This window comes from Hemitrygon akajei, chromosome 18, assembly GCF_048418815.1.
Source record: "Hemitrygon akajei chromosome 18, sHemAka1.3, whole genome shotgun sequence".
Lineage (NCBI taxonomy): Eukaryota > Metazoa > Chordata > Chondrichthyes > Myliobatiformes > Dasyatidae > Hemitrygon > Hemitrygon akajei.
Window position 1 is genome coordinate 34,892,033 of NC_133141.1, and position 26,815 is coordinate 34,918,847.

General features: G+C 44.1%; 1 protein-coding gene across 3 annotated transcripts; it reads right to left on the reverse strand.

Moving 5' to 3' along the window:
- Positions 1-783: 783 nt before the first annotated feature.
- On the reverse strand, positions 784-25,600 carry cyp27b1 (cytochrome P450, family 27, subfamily B, polypeptide 1). Of its 3 annotated transcripts, XM_073071362.1 has the most exons (11): positions 25,355-25,600; positions 24,764-25,028; positions 24,533-24,680; positions 18,154-18,344; positions 12,896-13,092; positions 11,870-12,070; positions 10,122-10,285; positions 8,198-8,364; positions 7,788-7,869; positions 4,676-4,873; positions 784-3,438 (listed from the first exon to the last, which is right to left on the reverse strand). In XM_073071362.1, exons 3-11 carry the CDS (start codon positions 24,608-24,610, stop codon positions 3,325-3,327), a joined length of 1,392 nt encoding a protein of 463 aa, XP_072927463.1. In that variant the 5' UTR covers positions 24,611-24,680; positions 24,764-25,028; positions 25,355-25,600; the 3' UTR covers positions 784-3,324. The 3 variants fall into 3 exon arrangements, with proteins under 3 accessions (XP_072927463.1, XP_072927462.1, XP_072927464.1); XM_073071361.1 differs by lacking the exons at positions 24,764-25,028; positions 25,355-25,600 and having other exon boundaries at positions 24,533-24,735; XM_073071363.1 differs by lacking the exons at positions 4,676-4,873; positions 24,764-25,028; positions 25,355-25,600 and having other exon boundaries at positions 24,533-24,735.
- Positions 25,601-26,815: the final 1,215 nt, after the last annotated feature.

A 26,815-nucleotide genomic window follows, 5' to 3' on the forward strand; every position in this document is an offset into this window, starting at 1 on the left:
GGTCTAGGAGTGTATGTCCGTATTTGGAGTGGGTCCCGGGGAGTGTGTCAGTATTTCCAGGGTGTTCTGAGGAGTATGTCAATATCTACAAAAGGTCCCCTGGGTGTGTCATTATTTACAGGAGATCCCTGGGATTTGTGTTGGTATTTACAGGGTGTCCTGGAGAGTGTGTCCGTTTTTACAGGAGTTCTCCAGTAGTGTATCACTATGTACAGGGGTTTGAGGTGTATTGCAGAATTTACAGGTGGATCCCAGAGAGTGTATCTATATTTACAAGAGTTCCCCAGGGAATGTCAGTATTGCTGGGGGTTTCCAGGATGTGTATCAGTATTATCAGGTGGTTCCCAGAGAGTGTGTCAGGACTTGCAGGATGGCCTTTCCAGGAGAGTGTCGGTATTTACAAGGGACCCCAGGGCAAATGTCAGTAGTTATTGTGGATCCTCACCCAGAATGTGTCAGCATTTATAAAGGTTATCCTATTGTGTTCCACCGTCTGAATGAGGAAGTGTCTATTGCATCCATGTCAGCAGTTGCAGGGAACCCCAGGAGTTCTCAGTATTTACCAGGGACCTCTTTGGGACATTTAAGTATCTACAGTAGGTCCCTTGAACAGAGTTATCATTTACTGGGGTTCTGTCACATAGTGTTATAAAGCACACACTGGAGCAGAGTGATTGACAATTTCCCACAGTGAGGGACGTGGATGAACACAGAGTAACCCGTATCCAGATCAAATCCACAGCAGATCATGCATTATAGCTGAAAAGCTCACCACAAGTTGATAAAGAGATTTAGTTCTAAGCCATGTTTATTCATTATTAATGCAAGTAACAAAAAGAGCAACATGTCAAATAATGATTATCACCACCCAAAAGATCAATAGAAAAACACTGTGCCAAAATGGGAGCTGAGCCCCAAAACTCACTTTTGGGGGAAAAATAAAGGTTATCAGTTAAAGGAGGAGATATACTGTAGATTTGACAGGGGTACACCATTAATCACATACCCAAATCACTACAATGACTACATGGCAACAGCACTGACTGTAAAACACATTGGGACATCCCCAAAGGGATGTAGAAGTGCTTTGGAAATGCAAATCTGTTTCTCTTTTCTCACAGGGGTGGAAATTCAACTGCGGTAACAAATTGCTTTTCAAAAAAGGTGTTTGTGCCAATACATTTAATAGCATTATTCATCACCTTGTCTTTAAGCTTCCGGCAACATGACCATCTTGGCTCTTCCAAGGGACCTTACAACTGACCTAACTGTGATTTTGACTGAACCATTCCTTCAGTGTGAAAAACTGTACATGTCACTCAGTTGTTTCAGGAAGGTGAGAGAGGGAAATTAGACACTTGCACACCAATCCACTGTTTTGGAAGTTACTGGAGTCCCCAGTTATTTATGGAATGACTGACTGAACACCACACCATTCAGATTTGACAATGCTGATAAAACTTATATTTTGAAGAGGTCACTCAACAAACAGGGGAATGTCTGTGGATGCTTCGAGGACTTCCAGGCAGCCCTTGGTGATGCCCCACAGGAAACCTTGTCATGCATTTGTCAGCATTTAAGATGAGCAGTTGAATAACCTAGGCATGGGAGACTATAGGCCAAATGCTAGAAGATGGGATTAGTATTGTAAGTATAGGTGCCCACTGATCAGTATGGGCATGATGGGCTGAATGGCCTGTTTCTGTGCTGTACATTTCTGTGACTCTATGGAATTGAAGATGATGTTAACCTAACCAAGAAATAGACTGGGCAGCTGCCAGTCAAGTTCCTTGATTTAGGATGGAAACTTCAGAAAGGCAGAGGGAGGCAGTAGATGAAGCATCTTCTGCCTGGAGGTCAGTCACCAGTGGCATTTTGCAGGGATCTGTTCTGGGGCCCCAGCTCTTTGCAATTTTTATAAATGATTTTGATGAAGAAGTGGAGAGGTGGGTAGTAAGTTTGCAGATGACACGAAGGTTGGTGGAGTTCTGGATAATATAGAAGGTTGTTGTAGATTGCAACAGGACACTGACAGGATGCAGAGCTAGGCTAAGAGAAGTGGCAGATAGAGTTCAATCTGAAAAAGTGCTAAGTGATTCACTTTGGAAGGTCAAATCTGAAGGCAGAATATAGGGTTAATGATAGGATTCTTAGCAGTGTGGAGGTACAGAGGAACCTTGGCATCCACGTCCATAGATCCATCAAAGTTACCACACAAGTTGATGGGGTTGTTAAGAAGGCATATGGTGGGTTGGCCTTCATTAGTAAGAGCCGTGAGGTAATGTTTTAGCTCTATAAAACTCTGGTTGGACCACACTTGGAGTATTCTGTTCAATTCCAGTCACCTCATTATAGAAAGGATGTGGAAACTTTAGAAAGGGTGCAGAGATGGTTTGCCAGGACACTGTGTGGATAATAAGCTGAGTGAGCTAGAGCTTTTATCTTTGAAGTGAAGAAAGATGAGAGGCAATTTAATAGAGGCATACAAGGTGGTAAGATACATAGATAGTGGACAGCTAGCATGCTTTTCCAAGGACAGCAATGGCTAACATGAGAGGGCATACTTCTAAGGTGACTGGAGGAAAATATAAGGGGAGGGGCTTGCATGGAACATGCTGGCAGCGGCGGTGGTAGAGGCAGATACATTAGGGACATTGTAGAGAATTTTAGATAGTCACATGGATGATAGAAAAATGGAGGGCTATCGGGGAGGGAAGGGTTAGATTGACCTTGGAGTAAGTTAAAAGGTTGGCATAACATCAAAGTGCATTTATTGTGCTGTATTGTTCTATGTTCTACTGTATGTTCAACAACCATCAATGACTCCTGCAGTGGTCAAAATAGAGGTTATTTATTTAGAAATACAATGTGGAATAGGGAATAGGCCCTTCTGGCCCTTTGAGCTGTGATGCCAGCAACCCACTGATTCAACCCTAGACTAATCACAGGGCAATTCACAATGATCAATTGTGAATACTAACTGGTATATCTTTGAACTGTGGGAAGAAACCAGAGCACATGGGGGAAACCAATGCATTCCATGGGGAGGATGTACAAACTCCTTACAGAGGACATCGGGATTGAACTCTAATGCCCTAACCTGTAATAGTGTCACACTAATCACTACTCTACTGTGGTGCCAGTAGCCCAGTCAAAGCTTCCTCAGGGTTCTTCCACAACAAAGTTTCTGTACAAGCGAGAGACAGAAAGATGATCAACCCAGCAAGTTGCTGCACCAATTAAAGCCACTGCTGTAGAGCTTCAAAGAGGTTTGATATCAACGGGTTTGCGCTCTCATAGTGGTGTTGAAGTTGTTCACTGTGGTCATCTGGCAATAAACTGAAGATTGATCTCCTGCTCTGGCACCAGCAGAGTTCTGGTCATTGGCTTCACAATGCTGCCCTCAACCTCCTGTTTCACTTCAAAGTGCATCAGGATCTGAAAAGGAAATGGCATGTCATGTCAGGTACTTGTTCATTGAGAAAGAAGTCTTTGTGCTCATCATAGTAATTCTGGCTGTTGAAAGGTTAAACTGCAAAGACCAGCTGTTCCCCCCTAAGAGTGATGGCCAAACCTTTCAAACATCCACAGCAAGTGAGGATTCAATACGTATTTCCTCTGGATGGAGAAAGAGTCCAGAGCAAATCTCTTGAACTTAAAATTTGAACCAGAGTCTTCAGGGAGGAATGTTGGGAAGCATTTCCTCACACAGAGTGAGGAACAGGTTTGCACTCTCATAGCAGTGTTGGAAGTTGTTCACTGTGGTCATCTGGCAATAAATTGAAGATTGATTTCCTGGAAGGGAAAACTCTGGAACTTTCCCTCCCTAAAAGACGGACAGGTTTTCTTTAATTAAGGAAGGAGAATGGCGCAGAAGAGGGGGCTGAATGGCCTCTTTCTGGCCCCGTGTAACCAGCTACGGGTCTGGAGTCACATATAAACCAGACAAGCCAAGAAGAACAAATCTGTCCATTACTAATTGCTCATTCCTCTCAAAATAAGAGCAGACTGGTAGATTTATGGTCACTGGTACTGATAGCAAAGTTTTATTCCTGTTTTGTAGTGATATTTTATGAACTGTATTTAAATTCCCAGTTTCCAAAGTGGGGTTAGAACTTGCTTCTTCTGCTCCTTAACCATCCATCCAATTCTATCAAGTTTAGCAAAGTCTGAATTCACCACAGAATTCATCACAGGCAAAGCTCTCCCCACCATTGAGTACATTTACATGGAACACTGCCACAGGAAAGCAGCATCCATCATCAAGGATCCCACCATCCAGGCCAAGCCCTCTTCTTGCTACTATCATGAAGGAGGAGGTACCAGAGCCTTGGGTCCCACACCCCAGGTTCAGAAACAGCTATTACCCCTCAGTCATCAGGCTTGTGAACTGATGTGAACAACTTAATTCACCATAACTCTGAACTGATTCTACAATCTGCAGACTCACTTTCAATGACTTTCTATTATATTTGCACAGATTGTTTTTTGCACATTGGTTGCTAGCCAGTCTTTGTTTGCTTATATACAGATTTTGTAAAATTCTGTGATATTTTCTTCTCTGTGAATGCCCGTGAGAAAATGAACCCCAAGGTCATATATGGTAACATATACACACTTTGATAATAAATTTACATTGAACTTTGAACTTTTGAGTTAAAATCCCCCAACTTACTCGCACTACAGCCAGGTAGACCTCCAACTCTGCAATTCTTCTGCCAATACAGCTTCGCTTCCCAAAGCCAAAAGGGATGGAAGCATAAGGATGGAAATTTTTGTCTTTGTGCAGCCATCGTGTTGGCTGGAAACAGTCAGGGTTGGGGAAGATCTCTTTGTCTCGTGAGGTTGCATAGTGACACAGCGTGATCAGGGTCTGGACAGAATGACAGAGACCATTCAAAATCAGCAGGGTTTCATCAGAACAATAATTTGAGTCCCTATCTCACACCTACTGGTCATCAACTTCGAGGCCACCAACAAAATTCAATACTCAGAGAAAACATGGGCAACAGATAGTTCAAAGGGAGATGCAAGAAACTGCAGGTGCTGGAATCTGGAGCAAAGGTTTCTGCTCAATGTGGAAATAATTTTCCTCATTCACTATTTTATATATTTTTCTACGTACATATGCAATAGAACACACAAAGGGATTTGATATGGTAAGAACTACATTTAAATCTATTAAGTGGTCTCAGGGTAGATGCAAAGTTGGTGCCAAATGTGGGGCAAACCTCTCCAGGAGCCATCAATGTGGAAAAAAAGGTCAGAAATAAATCCATTGGGGAATTGCTGAGGAACTTCTTTCACCAAACAGTGGTAGGAAAGTGAGATTTGCTGAGAGTGGTGGAGGCAAACATCAGAGGTAGATCCGAAGCAAAAGTTGATAAACCCTCAAGGAGCAGAGAATCGAAGTATGGGGGTGATAGGGGGAGAAAGGTGGAGGGAAGTTTCTGTGCAGCACATTGAAACACAGCAGAGGGACCAAATGGCCTGCTTCTGTGTAGTGTACAAGTGAGTGTGTCTGCCCCAAAAAGGGGATAGCGCGAATCTATGCAAGACAGCGCGAATCTAAGCCAGCGAGACAGCTCGCAAATCTATGCGAGAGAGAGGGAGAATCTATGCAAGACAGAAAGCGAATCGACGCAAAATAGAGAGCGAATCTATGTGAGGAGAGCACGAATCTATGCAAGAGAGAGTGCAACTATGCGAGAGGGAGAGTGTGAATCTATGCGAGAGTGCAAATCTATGTAAGAGCGTGAATCTATGTAAGAGAGAGTGTGAATCTAAGCAAGAGGGAGAGTGCGAATCTAAGCAAAGGAGAGCGAATCTACGTGAGTGGGACAGTGTATCTACGCAGCTGAGACAGAGCGAACCTATGCGAGAGGGAGAACAAATTTACGCGAGGTGGAGAGCGAATCTCAGAATCAGAATCAGGTTCATTATCACCGGCATGTGTTGTGAAATTTGTTAATGTAGCAGCAGCAGTTCAATATAATACATAATCTAGCCGAGAAAAAAAACAATAATAATAAATAAAATTTCATAAAATAATAAGTAAATCAATTACGTATATTGAATAGATTTAAAAAATACAAAAACAGATATGCTGAATATTTTAAAAAAGTGAGGCAGTGTCCAGGTTCAATGTCCATTAGGAATCGGATGGCAGAGGGGAAGAAGCTGTTCCTGAATCGCTGAGTGTGTGCCTTCAGGCTTCTGTACCTCCTACCTGATGGTAACAGTGAGAAAAGGGCATGCCCTGGGTGCTGGAGGTCCTTAATAATGGACACTGCCTTTCTGAGACACCACTCCCTGAAGATGTCCTGGGTACTTTGTAGGCTAGTACCCAAGATGGAGCTGACTAGATTTACAACCCTCTGCAGCTTCTTTCGGTCCTGTGTAATAGCTCCTCCATACCAGACAGTGATGCAGCCTATCAGAATGCTCTCCACAGTACAACTATAGAAGTTTTTGAGTGTATTTGTTGACATGACAAATCTCTTCAAACTCCTAATAAAGTATAGCCGCTGTCTTGCCTGCTTTATAACTACATCGATATGTTGGGACCAGGTTAGATCCTCAGAGATCTTGGCACCCAGGAACTTGAAACTACTCACTCTATCCACTTCTGATCCCTCTATGAGAATTGATATGTGTTCCTTCATCTTACCCTTCCTTTTGAGCTATGCCTATTTACACAGTCATGGGTATATAGAGTAGTGGGCTAAGCACACATCCCTGAGGTGCGCTAGTGTTGATCGTCAGTGGCGGTCTTCCGGTTAGGAAGTCGAGGATCCAATTGCAGAGGGAGGTACAGAGGCCCAGGTTCTTCAACTTCTCAATCAGGATTGTGGGAATGATGGCATTAAATGCTGAGCTATAGTCGATAAACAGCATCCTGACGAAGGTATTTGTGTTGTCCAGGTGGTCTAAAGCCATGTTGAGAGCCATTGAGTTTGTGTCTGCTACTGACCTATTGTGGCGATAGGCAAATTGCAATGGGTCCAGGTCCTTGCTGAGGCAGGAGTTCAGTCTAGTCATGACCAACCTCTCAAAGCATTTCATCACTGTCGATGTGAGTGTTACCGGGTGATTGTCATTAAGGCAGCTCACATTATTCTTTTTAGGCACTGGTATAATTGTTGCCTTTATGAAGGAAGTGGAAACTTCTACCTGTAGCAGTGAGACAGAGTGAATCTACGCAAGATGGAGAGCGAATCTGCGCGATATGGAGAGAGAGAAAGCGCGCGAATCTACGCGCGAGAGGGGGACCAAATGTATTTGAGATGAAGCACTAATCTGCGAGAGAAAGAACGCGAATCGACGCGCGAGAGAAGAAGCACAAATCGACACGCGGAGGGAACGCGAATCAACGAGAGAGGGAGAGGGAGAGGGAGAGGGAGAGGGAGAGGGAGAGGGAGAGGGAGAGAGAGAGAGAGAGAGAGAGAGAGAGAGAGAGAGGAGAGAGAGAGAGAGAGAGAGAGAGAGAGAGAGAGAGAGGAGAGAGAGAGAGAGAGAGAGAGAGAGGAGAGAGAGAGAGAGAGAGAGAGAGAGAGAGGAGAGAGAGAGAGAGAGAGAGAGAGAGAGAGAGAGAGAGAGAGAGAGAGAGAGAGAGAGAGAGAGAGAGAGAACCTACGCGCAAGAGGGAGTGAGCAACTCAACGTGAGAGAGAGCGAGCACATGCTTCTTGGAGCTCTCTCGCCTGTCACACCCTGTATTAAATAGCGTTAGTAATGCAGTACAACATCCTGAAGCCACTGTAGAGTTTGTAAACAAAAAAATCTTACTTTTGGGGGAATGAGGTATTCTCCAATTTGGACATCTTTATCTGGAATCACACGAGCATTACCTGGTATTACAGGATAAAGCCTAAAAAGAGCAAACGGTATATTATACGCATGTTTCAGCTTTCAGTAACACGTCAGCAGTCAAGAACAACTCTCATACCACCACACCCGAGGCTGGGGGGAACGGAAGGGTCAGGTGGGCTCTTAACACATCCTCGGCACTGTGCTACCTCCCCTCCAATCTCAGAACTACTCTGGGAGAAGGAGATCAGAGGACGGAATACCAGAAAGCTGACGGATGAGGAGACGGTGGGGACAGAGCGCGGTGATTAAGAGACGGGCATGGATATCGGCTGTGTAGCGAAGCCATCCACACTTGCCAGGTAGCAACAACCACTCTTCCCCGTCACCTCAGAACTTCCTTCACGACAGCTTTCAGAAGGGGAATCTTTGTCACATCAGCAGCGGAAGGGATGGTCTTGTCGCCAACCGTCTCCTTTATTTCCTGGTGTAGGGCTGCCTGAATGTCTGGATGGCGGGCCAACTCATAAAGGGTCCACGACATCGTGCAGGAAATCTAATCAAAAGGGGAAAAAAATCAAGTTAGACCTAGCACTGGGAATAACACTGAGCTTCCAGTTCAAGTTTCTTTCAGTCACTGCTGTCAGTTTTCAGTGACACTACTGATAGTGCCCCTGCCCCCCTTCCCCAGGGTTCAGGGGTGTGTGTGTGTGTGTGTGTGTGTGTGTGTGTGTGTGTGTGTGTGTGTGTGTGTGTGTGTGTGTGTGTGTGTGTGTGTGTGTGTGTGTGTGTGTGTGTGTGTGTGTGGTGTGTGTGTGTGTGTGTGTGTGTATATGTACGTACTTTGGACTTTGGACTTTACACATACTTTGGACTTTACACTCTTTCCCTGTGATCACATGGGTTCCTTTCAGGAGCCTGCTTCCTCCCATATCCCTATGACATGCGGGCTCGATGGGTTAACTGAGCATTGTAAATTATCCCCCAGTATGCGGGTGACGGGTAGAATCTGGGGAAAGATTATAGGAATGAGGGAAGAACAACAGGGAACATTAGTGGGGAATTAGGATTACTCTGTGAGCAGGCATCCATTAGTGGGACTGTCTAGGACTGGAAGGCACAACCTCAGATTTGAAGGACATCTCTTTAGAACGGGGTGAGGAGGAATTTCTTTAGCCAGAGGATGGTGAACCTGTAGAATTCATTGTCACAGAGAGTTGTCTAGCCAAAGTCATTGGGTATATTTAAAGTGGATGTTGATAGATTCTTGATTAGTAAGGTGTTATGAGGAGAAGGCAGAAAATGGGGTTGAGAGGGGAATAATGGAATGGCACAGCAGACTCTATGGGCCAAATGACTTAATTCTGCTCCTATGTGTTATGGCCTATGGAATTCAAAGGGCCAAAGTAGCTTCCTTCTATATTGTATTATGTAAGATATGGAAGGTGAGAAAGGCCTTGAATTATCCCTTGACTCTGTGGACAGTGAGTAGTGCCCCAACTGAAGATAAACCACTTGCTCAAGTTCAAGGACAGAACTTTGAGACTGAGGTCTTCTGTGATCTAGGCTGAGCACTCATATCTCTGCCTGGAGGCTGAAGGTTGAAGATCCACCTGCAGACTCTTGAAGAGCAATCCAAGGTGATGCTCTGGTACAGTACTGAGGGAGTGCCACACTGTCAAAGGGGGAGAACGCAGTGCACTGTCCAAGAGTTGTGTTGCTCTGCCAGAGGGAGTCCCACACTGCGGAAAGAATAAGGGTTGAGGGAGTGGTCTGTTGCACTGTCAGAAGGGATTGGTATCAAGGAAGCAGCATCGGGGGAGTGCCACACTTGTGTCGGAGGGACAGTACCAGATTGCTAGAGGTTGCATCTTCTGGATAAAACATTACACCATGGTGGGTGCAAAAGATCCCAATATTTTGAAAAGAAAGGAAATTGTAGTCAGTATTTATTCCTCAAGTATCTCTTCTAAGATAAACTACCTGATCATCATCACATTGCGGGTTTGTGGTATCTTGCTGTGCATAAATTGGCTGCCATGATTCTTGCATAACAAGAGTGACACCACTTCAGAAGTTCTCATTTGGTGATGAAACACTTGAGATATCCTGAGATGGACATGAAAGATGCAGTGGAAATACAAGTCTCACTGTGATCCCCTAGGTGGTTGTTCTGGCTTGGGTGGTTGTGATTCTTGGGTCCTGCCCTATCTGCAACTATGCATCAAGTTAACCACAGTGCCCCCCCCCCCCTCACACCTACCAGATGATGGAGCCTGCAGCTCATGGAAGCAAACAATGACACATGCTTACAGTGTCCACACCAGCCAGCAACAACTCGGTGATGTTTCCATAAATCGTTTTCATTGGAAGATTCTGGGATGACAGGAAGTAGGTCAGGTACTTTCCCTCGATTGGTTGGCTGCTTGCTAACTTTTGTTGAATTTCAGCCATCCTTCTGTCAATGTGCTGTTTGGCTGCACAGTGAAAGTACTGTAAGTTTCAAGGAGAAATAGCCACCTGCGTTGTTTTCCCGATCATCGCTTCACACAACAAACGAGAGGAGTCTAGGTTCTTTAAGTAAAAATACTCATTTTTCAGGATCAGTGCATTGCTGGCAAGGCTAACATTTACTGCTCATCCCTAACTGGCCATCTTCCAAGTCAACTCCATTAGTAGGTTTGGGGTCACGTGGAGAAAAAACAGCAGATTTCCTCCCCTGATGAACAGGGTTCCTTTAATAATCCAATCTTTTGAGGCCATAATTACTAACAACTGGTTCAATTTACTTTAAAATTTTAGGTAATCAACTGAAGTTAAGCTACAATAGTGGGATTTGAAATGAAGAAATTAGGTCTCTGGATTCCTAGTTCTTCACTGAGTGTATATAAAATTATGAGGGGATTAGATAAGATAGATAATAAGAATCTTTCTCCCCATGAAGACATAGGTATAAGGTAAGGAGGAGGAGGTTTAACGGAGATCTGAAGAGGAATTTATTTCCTCAGAGAGGGGTTGGAATCTGGAATCCACTGCCTGAGAGTGTGATGGAGGCAGAGACTCACACAACATTTAAGTATTTAGACAATCTCTTGAATCGCCAGGACAGAGAAGGCTATGGACTAAGTGCTGAGAAATGGAATTAGTGTTGATAAAAATGATGGTCATGGTGAGCTGAATGGTCTGCTTCCACACTGAAAGACTCTCTCCCTGGTCTCAGTAATGGGGATGTATGAATTCTAGGCTTGGACCTCCACATAAAATGACCCCTATAAATCCCATCTGAAGGAACATCAGGGCCAGGAAGCTTGACATCAAGGCACTTACCACCACACCATACCAAGGCACTGTGCCAGGGCACTTGTTACCTCTCAGCACCAGGACATTGCAAAGGTAGTAGGGGCCCTGAATTATGGGGCCACATCTGAGGACGATAAGCATGGCTTTCAAGGTGCATAAAGTAAAGCATAGACAGGTTTTCACTGAAATTTGGCTCACATTATGTCTGACCCCATTTCTTTCGACTTTGGAAGAATGAAGGGTGATGTTATTGAAGATATAGATTGCAAGGAAAGCATGACAGGGGAGATGTGGGCATGTTTACAACCGTCTCAAATGAGGGAACACAATTAGAGGGTTGTTAGTGGTGGAGGGGTCATTTAACAATAAAGTTCATCAGGATGACTTCTCTCAGAGAGAGGGGAGTCTCTGGAATTCTCTGTCCCTGAGGGTATTTGAAGCTGAATCACTGGGGGGAAATTAAAGAGGAGGGAGATAATTTTTTTGAGAAAGAATGGTGGATTGAGAGCTATGAGGAAGCGGTACAGAAGAGGAGAGCGGGTTTGAGGGATCGAGTGGCTGATACTTGCTCCTGTTTTCTTCTGTTCTGTCTCTCTACTCATGCCAAACCCTTTTAAGATCCATCCTTGTCAAACACAGCTCCTGTGGCCTCAGAATTGACATCACTGTCTCTGCTGCACCCGAAGACACAGAACCCCATACAGACAACATTCCCAGTCCACTCGTTTAACCTAAACGTGTTGGCAAAGCAAGCTCCTCACCAAAAGCAAACATGTAATCCCAGCAGGCCACAAATCTCCTCCAGGGTTCCGGATAGATCTTGTGCAGGAACTTGGGCATCGCCATGGTGAGGAGTGTCATTTGGAACATGGTGCTAATTGAGTGGATGAAATCTTCTGTCTCTTTGGAAACCTCAGCCTTGAGGCAGCCAATCCGGGTCTCAAAGAGCACTGCGGAGATACCTAAGAGGGTGAACTGTAAATTAAAAACCACCTCAAGGAAATGCACTGTATAACTTGGTGTGGTTCAGCACAGTGTTCTGTTCTTTTGGAACTTAACCAAAGCTATCAGAGGTTTTTCATTTTGCTCCAGTTCAGGAGTGTGGTGTCTATAAACTGTCCTGTTGGTGCTCATGGGCATCAGAGCCAGAGCTGACCTTAGGCCACAGATAACATGCCCCACTTCTTCAATACCCCTCAATGGGCTTGGGACGTTCCGAAGTGCTTTGCAACCCATCAAAGTGTGCAATCACCAACAAAAACCAATGGCAGTCAGGGTGCATAGCACAATCCCATGAATAGCGGTATGACGGGGACCTGCCCAGCTGCTTTAATGCTGGTGGGTAAGGGTGGGTTTCAGAGGAGCGCAGCCAACAGGGAGTGGTGGATGGGTCATCAATAACTTCCTGCCCATCACTGGAAGGGGGTGGGATAACACATGGTCACTGGGAGAAGGACCTCATCAGTTGGCTCCCAGTTTAGCTGCCATGATGGGGATCTAAACTCTCTGCTACAGCAGAGGTAGCATCATGCAAAAAACAGGCCCATCCTCTGGAATTCCTGGTTGGATTAAGATAGCATCTCCTGCAAGCAAGACAGATTGGAATGAAGAGATAGCGGGAAGAAAACATTGCAGATGCTGGCAATCCAACTTAAACTATGAAATGATATGCAGCAGGTCATGCAGCAACTGTGGAAGGGGCAACAGAATTAACATCTAGAAGGAAATTGATTGCTGGGCTGGGCTAAAGAGGTTTGTAAAGTGTCTGTTTATTAGTCAGCCCTCACCTTCCAACCCAAACTTGTAGAACTCTCTGGCCAGGTCTTTCACCAGGAGCTGGCTGTTGCTTGCCCTCTGCCTGTGCAGATGGAGGATCAGGTCAGTGACGACCTTGTTGAGGATGTCGCTGTATGCCGCCACCTCCTTTGGCTTCAGCATGTGCTTGCTGAGTATGCTGCGGAGTTTCTGCCATTCCTCGCCCTCCCTGTTGGAAAGAGATGCTTGTAAGCACAGTTAAGACATTGCCTTCCATTGACTGAACCAATGGGCAACACCTTATAGCTACTGAACCTTCCTGAGTTCCACCTACCTTCACACTTGCTATTACACTCTTCCTTTGGAAAAAGCTGGCTAATTGCCTTCAATGAGAACATCGTCTATTTGCAGACATGCACAACACAGACAATATGGTCAGGGCTTGGAGGAAGAGCGGTCTGGGTTTCCCAGTTGGATGTCTGGACTCCAAGGATTAAATTACAAGGAGAGGTTCCACAAACCAGGCTTTTGTTCCTGGACTTTGGAAGGTTAAACACTTGATGTTTGCAGAATATTAAGGAGATGGATACTATTTATTTTGCCTGAGAAGTCTGGGGCCAAGGGGCAGGGTCCAAAAATTCCAGCCAAGGTTTCAGGTGTGGTATTTGGAAATCAGAGGGCAGAGGGAATGGGAACCCTTCCCAAACGGAGACCAATGTTGGAACGATTGTTAACCAAAGCCTACAGCAGCCATGATCTCACCGATTGATGGAACATTGTTGAGAGGGGTTGAGTAATCTTTTTTGATCCAGGGCAACAGTCTGGAGAGGGGCTGAATGTCCTCCTTCTCTCCATGTGACAGGCTCAAGCTGAGGAGTCTCTGCTCATTCCAATGTCCAACACAGAGAAAGAGAAGGAAAGACATTAATTTCTTAGGAGCCATCTAGCATAGAGTCACAGGGCACTACAGCACAGAAACAGGCTCTTTGGCCCATCTATTCCATGCCAAACTTATTCTGCCTGGTTCCATCGATCTGCATCTGGACTGTAGCCCTCCATATCCCTCCCATCCATGTACCCATCCAAACTTCTCTTAAACATTGAGATCGACCCCACATCCACCACCTCCACTGGCAACTTGTTCCACACCCTCACCGCCCTCTGAGTGAAGAAATTCTCCCTCAGATTCCCCTCAAATATTTCACATTTCACCCCTAACCTATGACCTCTAGTTCTAGTTTCACCCAACCTCAGTGGAAAAAGCCTGCTTGCATTTACCTTTATAACTTTGTATACCTCTATCAAATCTCTCCCCATTCACTCATGCTCTAGGGAATAAAGCCCTAACCTATTCAACCTTTCACTATAACTCAATCCTCAAGTCCCAGCAACATCCTTGTAAATTTTCTCTGTACTCTTTCAATCATATTGATATCTTTCCTGTAGGTAGGTGACCAAAACTGCACCAATATTCCAAATTAGGCCACACCAACATCTTCTGCAATTTCAACATATCATCCCAACTCCTGTACCCTGATTTGTGAAAGCCAATGTGCCAAAAGCTCTTTACAACCACTTCAGGAGCTCCCAAATACATTTACAGAGGAGTAAACACAAGAGGCTGCAGATGCTGGAATCTGAAACTGCACAAAAGGCTTTGGAGGAACTCAACATGTCAAGCAGCATCTGTGGATGGAAATGGACAATTAATGTTTCAGGCAGAAACCCTCCATCTGGACTGGAAAGAAAGGGGAAGATTGCCAGTGAAGAGGTTAAGGGCTGGAGTATGAGCTAGAAATCAGAAATGCAACACTAAATATTTCACCTGGGTAGTCTCTAACCTGAACTTTGAATTTTCAAACTTCTGGAAACTGTGCCCCTCTGACCCCTTTCTGCTTTTTTTTTTCCTTTTGTTTTCTCCTCCTGGTGCATCTGACCCCGTCATCCTCATTCGTTTGTCTTTCACCTCCCTTACCCTCTGTAATTACCTGCCAGTCAAAAGTTGTTTCCACTATGCCGGTTGCTGATTGGCCCCTTCGAAGGATATAGTAGCTCTCTCCCATTGGCTGGTTTATGCACCATGGCACTGGCTTCTGGTTTTGGGCACCCAAGGGGTATAAGAAGAGTGCGTGCAAGATGCTCTGTCTTTTTTCACTACAGGTTCCCCTTCAGACTGGGTCATGACCAGGATTGAAGGACCATTGGGAAAGTGTGCTACAGAAAGGAGGGCCTGTGTGCACACTTAGATAAGTACCTGCTTGTTGAATGTTTACTGTTGTAGTTGTGTAACTTGGGGGGAACTTAATGAAGTACCTGCTTGAGTTAGAACTATTAAACTATTACTGAATGTTTAGCATCATAGTTTTATAACTTAGAGGGCTTAGTTAGGAACTTATTGACTTAGATGTTTTCACTTAAGAGTACTGTATTTCACTATTTGCTTGTAAATAAATAACATGTTTACTCGCGATCAGTGTCTTCTGTCCCATGTACCGAATTTGCGAATCTCCTTCCCTGTAACTCCCTTTCCATCTGCCTATTACCCACCATTTCCCCTCCCCACCCCCTCCCTTTATTCCATAGTCCACTCTCCTCCTCTATCAGATTCCACTTTCTTCAGTGCTTTGTCACTTCCACCATCACTTCCCAGTTTTTGACATCATTCCTACCCTCATCTATTTATCAACTCCCTCACCAAGATCTGCCTATCACCTGTCATACTCCGATGAAGGGTCTCAATCCAAAATGTCAACTTTCCATCTCCCCTTGACAGATGCTGCCTGACCTGCTGATTTCTTCCAGCCTTGTGTGCTGTTACAGAGGTGGTGTCACCATTGTGTGGCAGGAAACATGGCAGCCAATTTTGCATACAGCAAGTCCCACAAACAATGACAACCAGCAAATCTGCTGTACCAATGATGGCTATTTCCTATATTTCCTTGCAACATAAAAGGAAGCCAATGCTGGTTCACAAAGCAATCATATTTCTGCAGTAATTATTCCTGTAACCTATTCTCCCTGTATTCCTATCAGCTCCTCCGAGATTCCACTGCACAGAAAAGACAATTAATCCACCTATCTGCACATCATTGGAATGTGGGAGAAACTGAAGCATAGAATATTACAACACAGTACAGGCCCTTTAGCCTGTGATATTGTGCTTGTCTGGTTGTGTTTTTACTAATATTCTATATGTGCCTGTACGTGCAAGGACTGGGTCTCTAAGCCGTCGTATCACCTAGCAGGCATTGGCCGTTTGGAGCAGTCAAGAGATGACCTTGGTGGGCTGGAAGGTCTGGATTATATACACGCATATTCTGGGTTGTTGTATTTTTACTAATATTCTATATGTGCTTGTATTTGCAAGGACTGGACCTCAAAGCTGCGGAGTTACCTAGAGGGTGTCGGGACAACTCGACAGATGATATCAGTGGGCTGGGCAGTCTGGACTATGTACATGCATATTCTGTGTCGTTGCATTTTATTGATATTCTACATGGGTTAGTTGAGTTGTATGTGCGAGGACTGGGCATCAAGTCATGGTGTTGCAGGGGGTGGGGGAGCGTGTCGGGACTCCATTATTCCATGAATGTGTTCTTGTGTCTGACTGATGGTACTGTGTTTTGCACCCTGACCCCAGAGTGACGCTGTCTCGTTTGGCTGTATTCATGTATGGTAGAATGACAATTAAACTCGAATTGAGCTGAAATAAATTAAGCTCCTCTAAGATCAACCTAACCATTCCCTCCCACGTAACACTCCATTTTTTAAAATTCATGTGCCTATCTAAGAGTTTCTTAAATGTCCTCTATTACCACCCTTGGCAGCACATTTCACAAAGCCATCTCTCATCCTCCTTCACTCTAAAGAGAAACACCCTAGCTTGCTCAACCTATCTTCATAAGTCATGCTCTCTAATCCAGGCAGCATCCTGGTAAATCTCTTTTATATGCTTTTTAAGCTTTCACATCCTTCCTATAATGAGGCAACCAGAACTGAACACAATACTCTAAGTGTGGTCTCACCAGAGTTTTATAGAGCTGCAACAGTACCTCACAGCTCTTGAACTCAACCCCTTCCCCCAATTAATGAAGGCCAACACCTCATACGCCTTCTGAACCAGCCTTGAGCATCTGTGGGAAACTGCCAGGGAACGTGCAGACTCCATGCACAGGCAGTGCCAGAGGCTGGGCTTGGTCCTGGGTCACTGGAGCTGTGGGCCGGCAGCTCCACCAGCTGTGCTGTCAATGTGATCGGGGGGGGGGGGGGGGGAAGATAAACACCAGGTGGACCCGCTCACTTTCGGTAGTCACAGCTATGGGATGCATTGTGGCCATTGAGAGGGCAGACAGGTTGGCAATGTAACAGCTCATCAGTCCTAATGCTGGGCCATGAGTGCGACGTTCCACCTGGATGAAGGTTAGCATGGCAACCACCGACTCGAGTCCCCAGCATCGACTCTTATCCTTCTGTGACCCTTTTGGGGACGACACAACACCCCTCAGCACAAAATGACCTGTGCAAATTTACCAATGGACACCTTGTCCGGGTCAGCATGGCAGTGTAACGCTTTACAGTGTGAATGATTGACAGATCATCGTTCAATTCCCTCTGCTGTCTGTAAGGAGTTTGTACATTCTCCCCGTGACAGTGTGGGTTTCCTCCACGTGCTCCAGTTTCCTCCCAAATTCCAAAGATGAACAGCTAGGGTTAGTAAGTCGTGAACACACTCTGTAGGCGCTGGAAGCACAGAGACAGTTGTAGGCTGCCCTCAGCACGCGCTTGAACTGTGTTGGTCGTTGACACAAACGACACATTTCACTGTTTGCTTCGATGTACAAATAAAGCTAATCTTTCGTTGGGTCCCGAGATGACACTTTGTGTACCAGCAGCTGCATTGTGCACAGAAGGATCTCAGTCGGGAGTTGGAGAAGTGAATGGAGACAACAGAACATTGAGAAATTTAAAAAAAGAAACAGCAGATCTGGAATTCTGAAATGAAAAATAGAATCCCTTTGGATCTGTGGAGAAAGAATCAGACATCAATCCAATATGCTAACTCTGTTTCTCCCTCCACAGGTCCTGCTGAGTGATTGCAACAACTTCAATTGTTGCTGCAGGATATTTGTGAAGACATTGGAATGCTCTCCACCACCTACCCTGCTCCTAAATGACCAACCGGACAGGAGCCAGGCCTGGGGTTTAACTCCTCCCATAAGCAGGTACAGAGACATACACTCACCATCAGCAGCCATTGCATGCAGGCACACACCCACAGTGGTCTACTCACGCAGTGAGGAGCCCGTACGCGTGTCCTCTGTGTTGTCTGTAATCTTTCCAAGATGATAAGTCTGATCGGATTGGATGCTGGCCTTCCTGCCGCAAGACTTGTTCAATTAACACTGGATCCGCAATGTGTACAGTGAGGATAGGACCAAAATGGGCCTTCCACACTGGCCCATACTTCGCCTTGCCCTCGAGCTGTTAAACAAGAAGGTAAAGTGGCTGAAGGCATTGGCATGGTGACCCTTTTACCTTTAACTTTCTAGTTCATCCTGAATCAGAGCACCTTAAAGGAAAAGTCTATTTCAAAAGGTGATCTGAAGCAAACTGACTTACACAGCACAGCAGAGTCTACTTTATTTGAATCAGCCCAACCCACAGACCAGACTATGTATCTCAAAGTCAGTAGCTGACTGAACATTGATTGATGTACTTAAAAAAAGCATTGGTTGGACATCCATTGATAGTTGATAGCTGAAGATTTATTTTCCCAAAAATATACTTTATTCACAATATATACAGTAAATTTAGTCAGGCCATCTCTACATTCATTGAAACCAGCCCTTGGAACAGAACAGTACAGCACAGGAACAAGTGCTTTGTGTCAAACTAATTAAACTAGTAATTAAATACCTAACTAAACTAATTCCTTCTGCTTGCACATTGTCCATATTCCTCCACTCCCTGTACATTCATATACCCTATTTAAGAGTTTCTTAAACATCTCTGTTATATCTCTGGTGTATCACAGAAACCAGCCTCCTCTCCATAGACTCTCAATACTTTTCACTGCTTCACTAAAGCAGCCAGGTAATCAAAGACCCCAGCCACTATGGACATTCCTGCTTCTTCCCTCTCCGTCAGGCAGAAGGTATAACAGCCTAAATGAAAACAAGTACCAACAGGCTCAAGGGCAGCTTCTATCCCACTGTTATCAGACTCTTGTATGATAAGATGGACTTGGCCTCATAATCTACCTCAATGTGATCTTGCACTTTATCTGCTCTTTTTACCTCCTCTTTTTCAGTAGATTTTAAACTTTATTCTGCATTGTTATTGTTTTACCTTGTTTTATTTCAATGCACTGTGTAATGATCTGATCTGTATAAACAGTATGTAAGACAAGCTTTTCGCTGTATCACAGTACATATGATAATAACAAACCAATTCCAATACCTCCACCACCACACCTGGCAGAGTGTCCCAGGTACCCACCACTCTCTGTGTAAAAACTTGCCGCACATATGTCCTTTGAACTTACCTCCCTCCCATCTTAAGTATACTGTATGTCCTCTAGTATTAGCCATTTCAACCCTGGGAAAAAGATACCAGTTCTCTTACATGCCTCTCATAATTTTATAAACCTCTGTCAGGTCTCCCCACAAGCTTCTAATGTTCTCGAGAAAACAGCCCAAGTTTGTCCTACCCGTTCTTATAACATGTGCCCTTGAATTCAGTCGGCATCCCTCTTCTGTAGTAATTCAATACATTCTCCTACAAAAGGTCAATGCCATTTTCCTCTTAAACATTGCATCAGTGAAGTGTTAGGCTGCTACATAGGTCAATGTTCAGGGACAGAAGGGCCCTAGTCTCTGGCCCAACAATGCCTTGGGAGAATCTTCAGCAGGTCAGGAGAGCAGCTCACTACCACCTTTTTGCTGGGGGTGAATAGTGTGGCATTCCCAGAATGAATAAGGACAGAAAATACTTGTGAATATTTTCGTTTTACTCAGATTATAGGGGAGAGACCTGACAGGTGCTTAAAGTAGAGGTAAATGGTTGATTTATGTAAAGAGTCCCTGACAGAATAGTTAGAGGATTAATGAGGTGAGGTGAGGGGCTTCCCGTTCGAACACCTGGAACCACATTTTCTAGCCAGCACTGTTCCCATACCAATAGTGCATGGAGCCATGTTACATTTTTCTAGGAAATTCTTGATGCAAGGATTTAAAGGAGAATTTATCTTTGTCCACCATTTGTTCAGGAACAACACTACCTCGACAACAACATAGGATTATATAGGATATGCACCATTCAGTCCCATAAATCCATTTGAGGCTGCACTTGATCCTCCTCCTGCCTTCATCTAAATCTATCAGCTTGACCCTCTGATCCCTTCCTCCTCATGTGTATCCATACTATTCACTTCAATCACTGTTCTCCCCTGTGATTGCAGAGGTTTCCTCCGGGTGCTCTGGTCCTCCTACATTCCAGAGTCCTCAAATTGGTTGCTTTTACAGAACATACAGGTTAGGGTTAGTCAGTTGTGGGCATGCTACATTTCTGACCGTCCAGAGGCACAAGTTCAAATTCCACCATGGAATTTAATTCATTGAACTAAATCAATCCAGGATTTAAGAAAAAAAATGCCAATCTCTCTTATTAATGTAATTCAGAGAAGTAAATCTACTATATGGTCTCTATGTGATATCAGACCCAGAAAAAATGTGGTTGCTTCTTAACTGTCCTCTGAAAGTGCCCAGTAAACTATCCAGTTGAGGAAGCAATTAAGGGATAGGCTTTAGTAAAAAAAAACAGACTTGGGCAAATCAAGAAGATTGAACACAATTAAATACCCAGGGAATGATGATCTGCAGGCCAAGGTTTTGACAATGGGGATAGAGGGTGCTCTGCTTGTCCTCTTTCAAAATTCCACAGATTGTAGAACAGGTCCTCCAGATTGGAAAATAGCAATAGGTCATTTTCATCTGAAACACTGTATCCAGGTCTGGTCTCCATACCTAAAAAAGGATATACTTGCAATAGAGGGAAGTAAAATTCACTTGATTATTTCTTGGGACGGAGTGTTTGTCATCCGAGGAAAGATTGTGCAGACTGGGCTTACTATACTGGTGTGGCACAATAGCGCAGTGGTTAGCATAACACTTTACAGTACCAGCTCAATTCCTGTCACTGTCTGTAAGGAGCTTGTACCTTCTCCCCATGACTGCAAGTGCTCCAGTTTCCTCCCAAAGTCCAAAGATGTACTGTTTGATAGGCTAATTGAACATTGTAAATTGTCCCATGATTAGGCTAAGGTTAAATAGGAGGTTGCTGGGCAGCACAGCTTTAAGGGCCAGAAGGGCCAATCCAATGCTATATTTCAATAAATCAATGAACTCTGGAATTTAAATGGATGTTAATTTTTTTGAAACATGTAAAATTGTTATGGGGCTTTAGGGAATAGATGCAAGAATGACAATTCTCTTGGTTGGGGTGTCCAGAATCAGGGTTCAGTCTCAGAATAGTCAGCCATGCAAAAAAGGATGGGAGGAAATTTCTTCAGCCAGAGGGTGCTCAACAAGGTTTGTCCTCAGCCTCCTACTCTTTTCACTGTACACTCACGACCGTGTGGTCAGATTCTGCTCTAATTCCAGCTATGAGTTCGAGTTACTGCCTTAGTGGGCCATATCTCAAATAATGATGAGTTGAATCACAAGAAGATAGAGAGTTAACAACATGGTATCATGACAACAACCTTTCCCTCAATGTTAACAAAACAAACGAGATGGTCATTGACTTCCGAAAGGTGGGCAGTGCACATGCTCCCGTGTACATTAACAGCAGTTGATATTGAGAGGGTTGAAAGTTTCAAGTTCCTTAGAGTGAATATCACCAATAGCTTGTCCTGGTCTAACCACAACCAAGAGCTTCTTCAGGAAGCTAAAAAAAATTGGCATATCCCCATTGACTCTTACCAATTTTTATCTACAGTACTATGCAAAAGTCTGAAGCACATACTGTATATATAGCTAGGGTGCCTAAGACTTTTGCACAGTACTGTATGCACTATAGAAAGCATCCTATTTTGAAGCATTACAGCTTGGTATGGCAATTGCTCTGCATGTGACCACTAAATAGAATGGACATGGAGAGTATGTTTCCAATAGTGGGAGAATCAGAATATAGGGACATCCCCTTAGAACAGATAAGGAGGCCACGTCATTGGGTATATTTAAAGTGGAGGTTGATAGGTTCTTCATTAGTAAAAGTGTCAAAGAATATAGGGAGAAGGCAGGAGAATGGGGTTGAGAAGAATAATAAATCAGTCATAATTGAATGGCAGAACAAACTCAATGGGCTGAATGGCCTAATTCTGCTCTTATGTCTTATGGTCTTACTCAAGACAACATAATCAAAGACCCCATCCACCTCAGACATTTTCTCTTCTCCCCTCTCCCATTGGGCAGAAGCTACAAAAGCCTGAAAACACATACCACCAGGCTCAAATACAACTTCTATCCCACTGTTTTAAGATTATTAAATAGTTCCCTAGTACGATACATTGGAGTCCTGACCTCACAATCTACCTCATTAGATAGATAGATAGATAGATAGATACTTTATTCATCCCCATGGGGAAATTCAACATTTTTTCCAATGTCCCATACACTTGTTGTAGCAAAAACTCATTACATACAATACTTAACTCAGTAATAATATGATATGCATCTAAATCACTAACTCAAAAAGCATTAATAATAGCTTTAAAAAAAGTTCTTAAGTCCTGGCAGTTGAATTGTAAAGCCTAATGGTATTGGGGAGTATTGACCTCTTCATCCTGTCTGAGGAGCATTGCATCGACAGTAACCTGTCGCTGAAACTGCTTCTCTGTCTCTGGATGGTGCTATGTAGAGGATGTTCAGGGTTTTCCATAATTGACCGTAGCCTACTCAGCGCCCTTCGCTCAGCTACCGATGTTAAACTCTCCAGTACTTTGCCCACGACAGAGCCCGCCTTCCTTATCAGCTTATTAAGACGTGAGGCGTCCTTCTTCTTAATGCTTCCTCCCCAACACGCCACCCACAAAGAAGAGGGCGCTCTCAACAACTGACCTATAGAACATCTTCAGCATCTCACTGCAGACATTGAATGACGCCAACCTTCTAAGGAAGTACAGTCGACTCTGTGCCTTCCTGCACAAGGCATCTGTGTTGGCAGTCCAGTCTAGCTTCTCGTCCAACTGTACTCCCAGATACTTGTAGGTCTTAACCTGCTCCACACATTCTCCATTAATGATCACTGGCTCCATATGAGGCCTAGATCTCCTAAAGTCCACCACCATCTCCTTGGTCTTGGTGACATTGAGACGCAGGTAGTTTGAGTTGCACCATATCACAAAGTCCTGTATCAGTTTCCTATACTCCTCCTCCTGTCCATTCCTGACACACCCCATTATGATCCTGCCTTTTACTGTTTACCTGCGCTGCACTTCCTCGGTAACTGTTGCACTCTTCTACATTCGGACACTGTGGCATAGAAGCAGACTTTGGCCCCTCGGCCTTTCTAGTCCATGCTGAACTATTATTCTGCTTAGGATTACTATTGCTATTGCTTTACCTTGTTCTACCTCAATGCATTGTGTAATGATCTGACCTGTATGGACAGTACGCAAGACAGGCTTTTCACTGTATCACAGTACATGTAACAATAATATACCAATTTCAGTTCTTTTGAAATTCTGTACTCGAGGCTCAGTCACTGAAAGGGAGAAAGTGATATTCTTTTCTATATTAAGGCAATAAAGGAATATGGGCTTACTGCAGAAAATGGTTTCAAAGAGGTGATGAGATTATAGATCACCAATGATCTCATCAAATGAGGGAACAGGCATAAGAGACCAAGTGGCTTGGTCAGGATCAGAGTAAATGAGTCCTATGGTATCTGCACTCAGAGAGTCAGAGGGGAGGCAATGAAGTCACACTCAGGCTTTTGTTGTTCCTTTCCACACCTTGTGGCACATCGGGCAGCAATTGTGCCATTTATTTCGCATTTTTGCAAACACAGAAGAACAAAGAGTTTTCACAGAGGTACACCATTTTATGAAGTGGGCCATGGAGAGTTCTTGAAGAGAGCTAGTACTGGCATAACGGGCTGAATAACCTCCTCCTGTGCTGTACTGCATGGTTCCAAGTTCAGTTAGTATGAACTACTATGAACTGATAACACAGTCAAGGCTCTGATATCCTGGGAGGAAGCTGTGCAATTATACAAGGAGAGCCTTTTAAAGTCAGTCATATGGGAACATTTTAAAAGAAGTTAATAGTTATCTATATTCAAATTTTCTTAAATGTTTTGTATTTCAAACTAGGCAGAGACATAAACAGTTTCCAAAAAAACTGTAAATTTTGTTTAAAAGTTAGCCTTTGATGGACCCAAATCTCTGCCCCCAAGTTTTAGAGAAACATACAGGATTTTTTGTTCTGTATAGCATCAAAATTTCAATTTTCGCCCAAAAGAAAAACACTAGAAACAGAATGCTAAAATTCTGGAATAAAAATAGAGCATGCTGGAACTACTCAGTAATTCAGGCAGTACCCAATAGTCATGGTATTGCCATCCTGACTAGATGCGTTTATAATTACCTTAGAACACTTCGTTCTTACCTGCAGCTCATGTAACCTGGCCATCCCCTTATTGAAGAACAGATCGTAGGCAAAGCGTATAGCGCTAGGACCCGGCATGTCTGCCACAGTTCTCAGGTTCTTGTGTTTTTTGACTGGCACTGGTTTCGCCACCTTCTCCGCAACATACCTGCAGCACACAGTGAAGCGGTTAGCTAGCTTTGGAACTAAAGACATGGTTCTAACCTGTTAAAAGAATGCAAATATCTTCACCTTCATCCTGCTCGCTTTATATTGATGCAGCGCCGGCTGTCAAGCAACACTTGGTGGCGGGGGAATAAACGGCTCAATGGACTGACCAATCAACAGAGACGCTGCGGTCTTATCTCTCCCACTATGAACATTAATAAGCAGCCAGGCCAATCCGGAGTGGCAAGCAAGTTCTCTGTTGTTCGGTACAACGCGCCAGATGTTTCGAAGGAAACTCCAGGCACCTCAGCAAGCAGTGGCAACGATGGCTAGCGGCAAGCAAGTAAACCTTGGGGATAAGATCACACAGAGAAGAAAATGTGAAATGGCTGTATATCTGCTGATTTGCAAACCAGACCGTATACATTTTTTTTGAGTTAGAAAGAGGGAACATTTCCAGGCCAAAATTAAAACAAAATATTTCAGAACCATGAAATATTCTCATTTGTCAGAGAAAGCCCAAAGTATACGACGGAACTCTCGGAGAATAACACTTAACACTCCCTCCTCCGTCTGTTTTATTTCATTTATGTAAAGCTATTCGATTTTATATCTACATCAAAACATTTGTTATTCTACCGAAATCATAGTTAGGATTCTGGTTCCGGGTTTCACCTGATTTGGTCTCGTACTCGCACTTCACAAGAAAGTTTCGTTCTTTCAAAGGTTTGAAAGCTATTGATCATTTCCCCATCCTTCGCCAGTAAGAAGGCTGGGAAGAGTTAAAGGACAAAACCACTATGGGTTTGAAGAGCTTTGATAGCTTTATGTTAATATCTCCCTGCTTTAAGATAAAGGCAGATAACTTTTGAGATCCGAAGTTCCAATGATGAATTTCTTACAATTCATGACAGAAAGAAACATTGGGGTTTCACAGAATGGGTGAAACTTTAGTGAGACCAGGAGAGACACAAAGGCGCAGAATGAATGGGAAATACTGAGGTTTAAAGGACGTTCCAAGACCTCGTAATAACGAGTGTACTCGCTAATCATCGGAGGACTCGGTGACACGTACTGCTCCGTGGACAGAGTACAACGATGGGGCAATGTTACAAATGGAAAACTACAGGAAGAAAGCATTCGATTACAGTGTTTTGCAACACGTAGCGGGATAATGTCCTGGACTGAGCAGTACACAAATTACAACAGAATCCCCTTTAATGACATTCTGTACCGATTTCCAAATCACCAAATGAAAAAAATCTGCACGGATCTTGCAAGGGTCCATTCCATGAATCAGATTTCACCACAGTTTTATGTTTTGGTGAGGGAGGTGGGAAAGTTCTGTCACCTTCTACAGCCAGAATGTACCTGGTGCAGATAAACTTATTGTTCATCCCCAATTGCCCTTGAGAGCGTGGAGAGTTCTGTTTGAACCACTGCAGTTGTGAAGGTGCTCTCAGTGTGGTGCCAGAAGAAAACCATAAGACAGAGGAGCAGAAGCAGGCCATTCGGCCCATCGAGTCTGCTTCGCCATTCCATCATGGCTGATTTATTATCCCTCTCAACCCCACTCTCCTGCCTTCTCCCCAGAACCTTTGACGCCCTGACTAATCAAGAACATATTAACCTCCTCTTTTAATATACTCAGTGACTTGGCCTCCACAGTTATCGCTGGCAATGAATTCCACAGATTCACCACCCTCTGGCTAAAGGAATTCCTCTTCATCTCTGTTCTAAAGTGATCTCAAATGCCGGCAGCTGCTAAGGAGAGAGAGTAGGAGCTCAGTCCGAGACCCTACATCAGAACAAGGATCTGAAATGTTAACCTTATTTCTCCTTCCACAGCTGCTATCCAACCTGCTGGCTGTTTCCAGTATTTGCACTCTTCCTCCACCCCCCACCACCCTTTCTCACAGTGATTCTAATCAGGGAGTTTCAGGATTTAGACCCAGCTACGTAGGAACTGTGATACATGTCCAAGTTGGGTTGGTATACCACTTCGAGCACATTCTGTGCCCAGTGCTACCCACACAAATACTTAATTTGCCCTCAACTTTGCACCCAGATTAGCTGGAGAGTTCTGATGGATTATGCAGGACTACATGGCATCAAGGTCCAAACACATAGTAAACG

Excerpts from the sequence above, each read along its gene's own strand:
- cyp27b1 (XM_073071361.1), bottom strand. The coding sequence starts at position 24,727 with ATGTCTTTAGTTCCAAAGCTAGCTAACCGCTTCACTGTGTGCTGCAGG. Across the intron at positions 18,345-24,532 it reads CCAGGTTACATGAGCTGCAG|CTCGAGGGCAAGGCGAAGTA; the intron begins GTAAGAACGAAG and ends CTTGTTTAACAG. Across the intron at positions 8,365-10,121 it reads TGCTGGCTGGTGTGGACACT|ATTTCCTGCACGATGTCGTG; the intron begins GTAAGCATGTGT and ends CCTTTTGATTAG.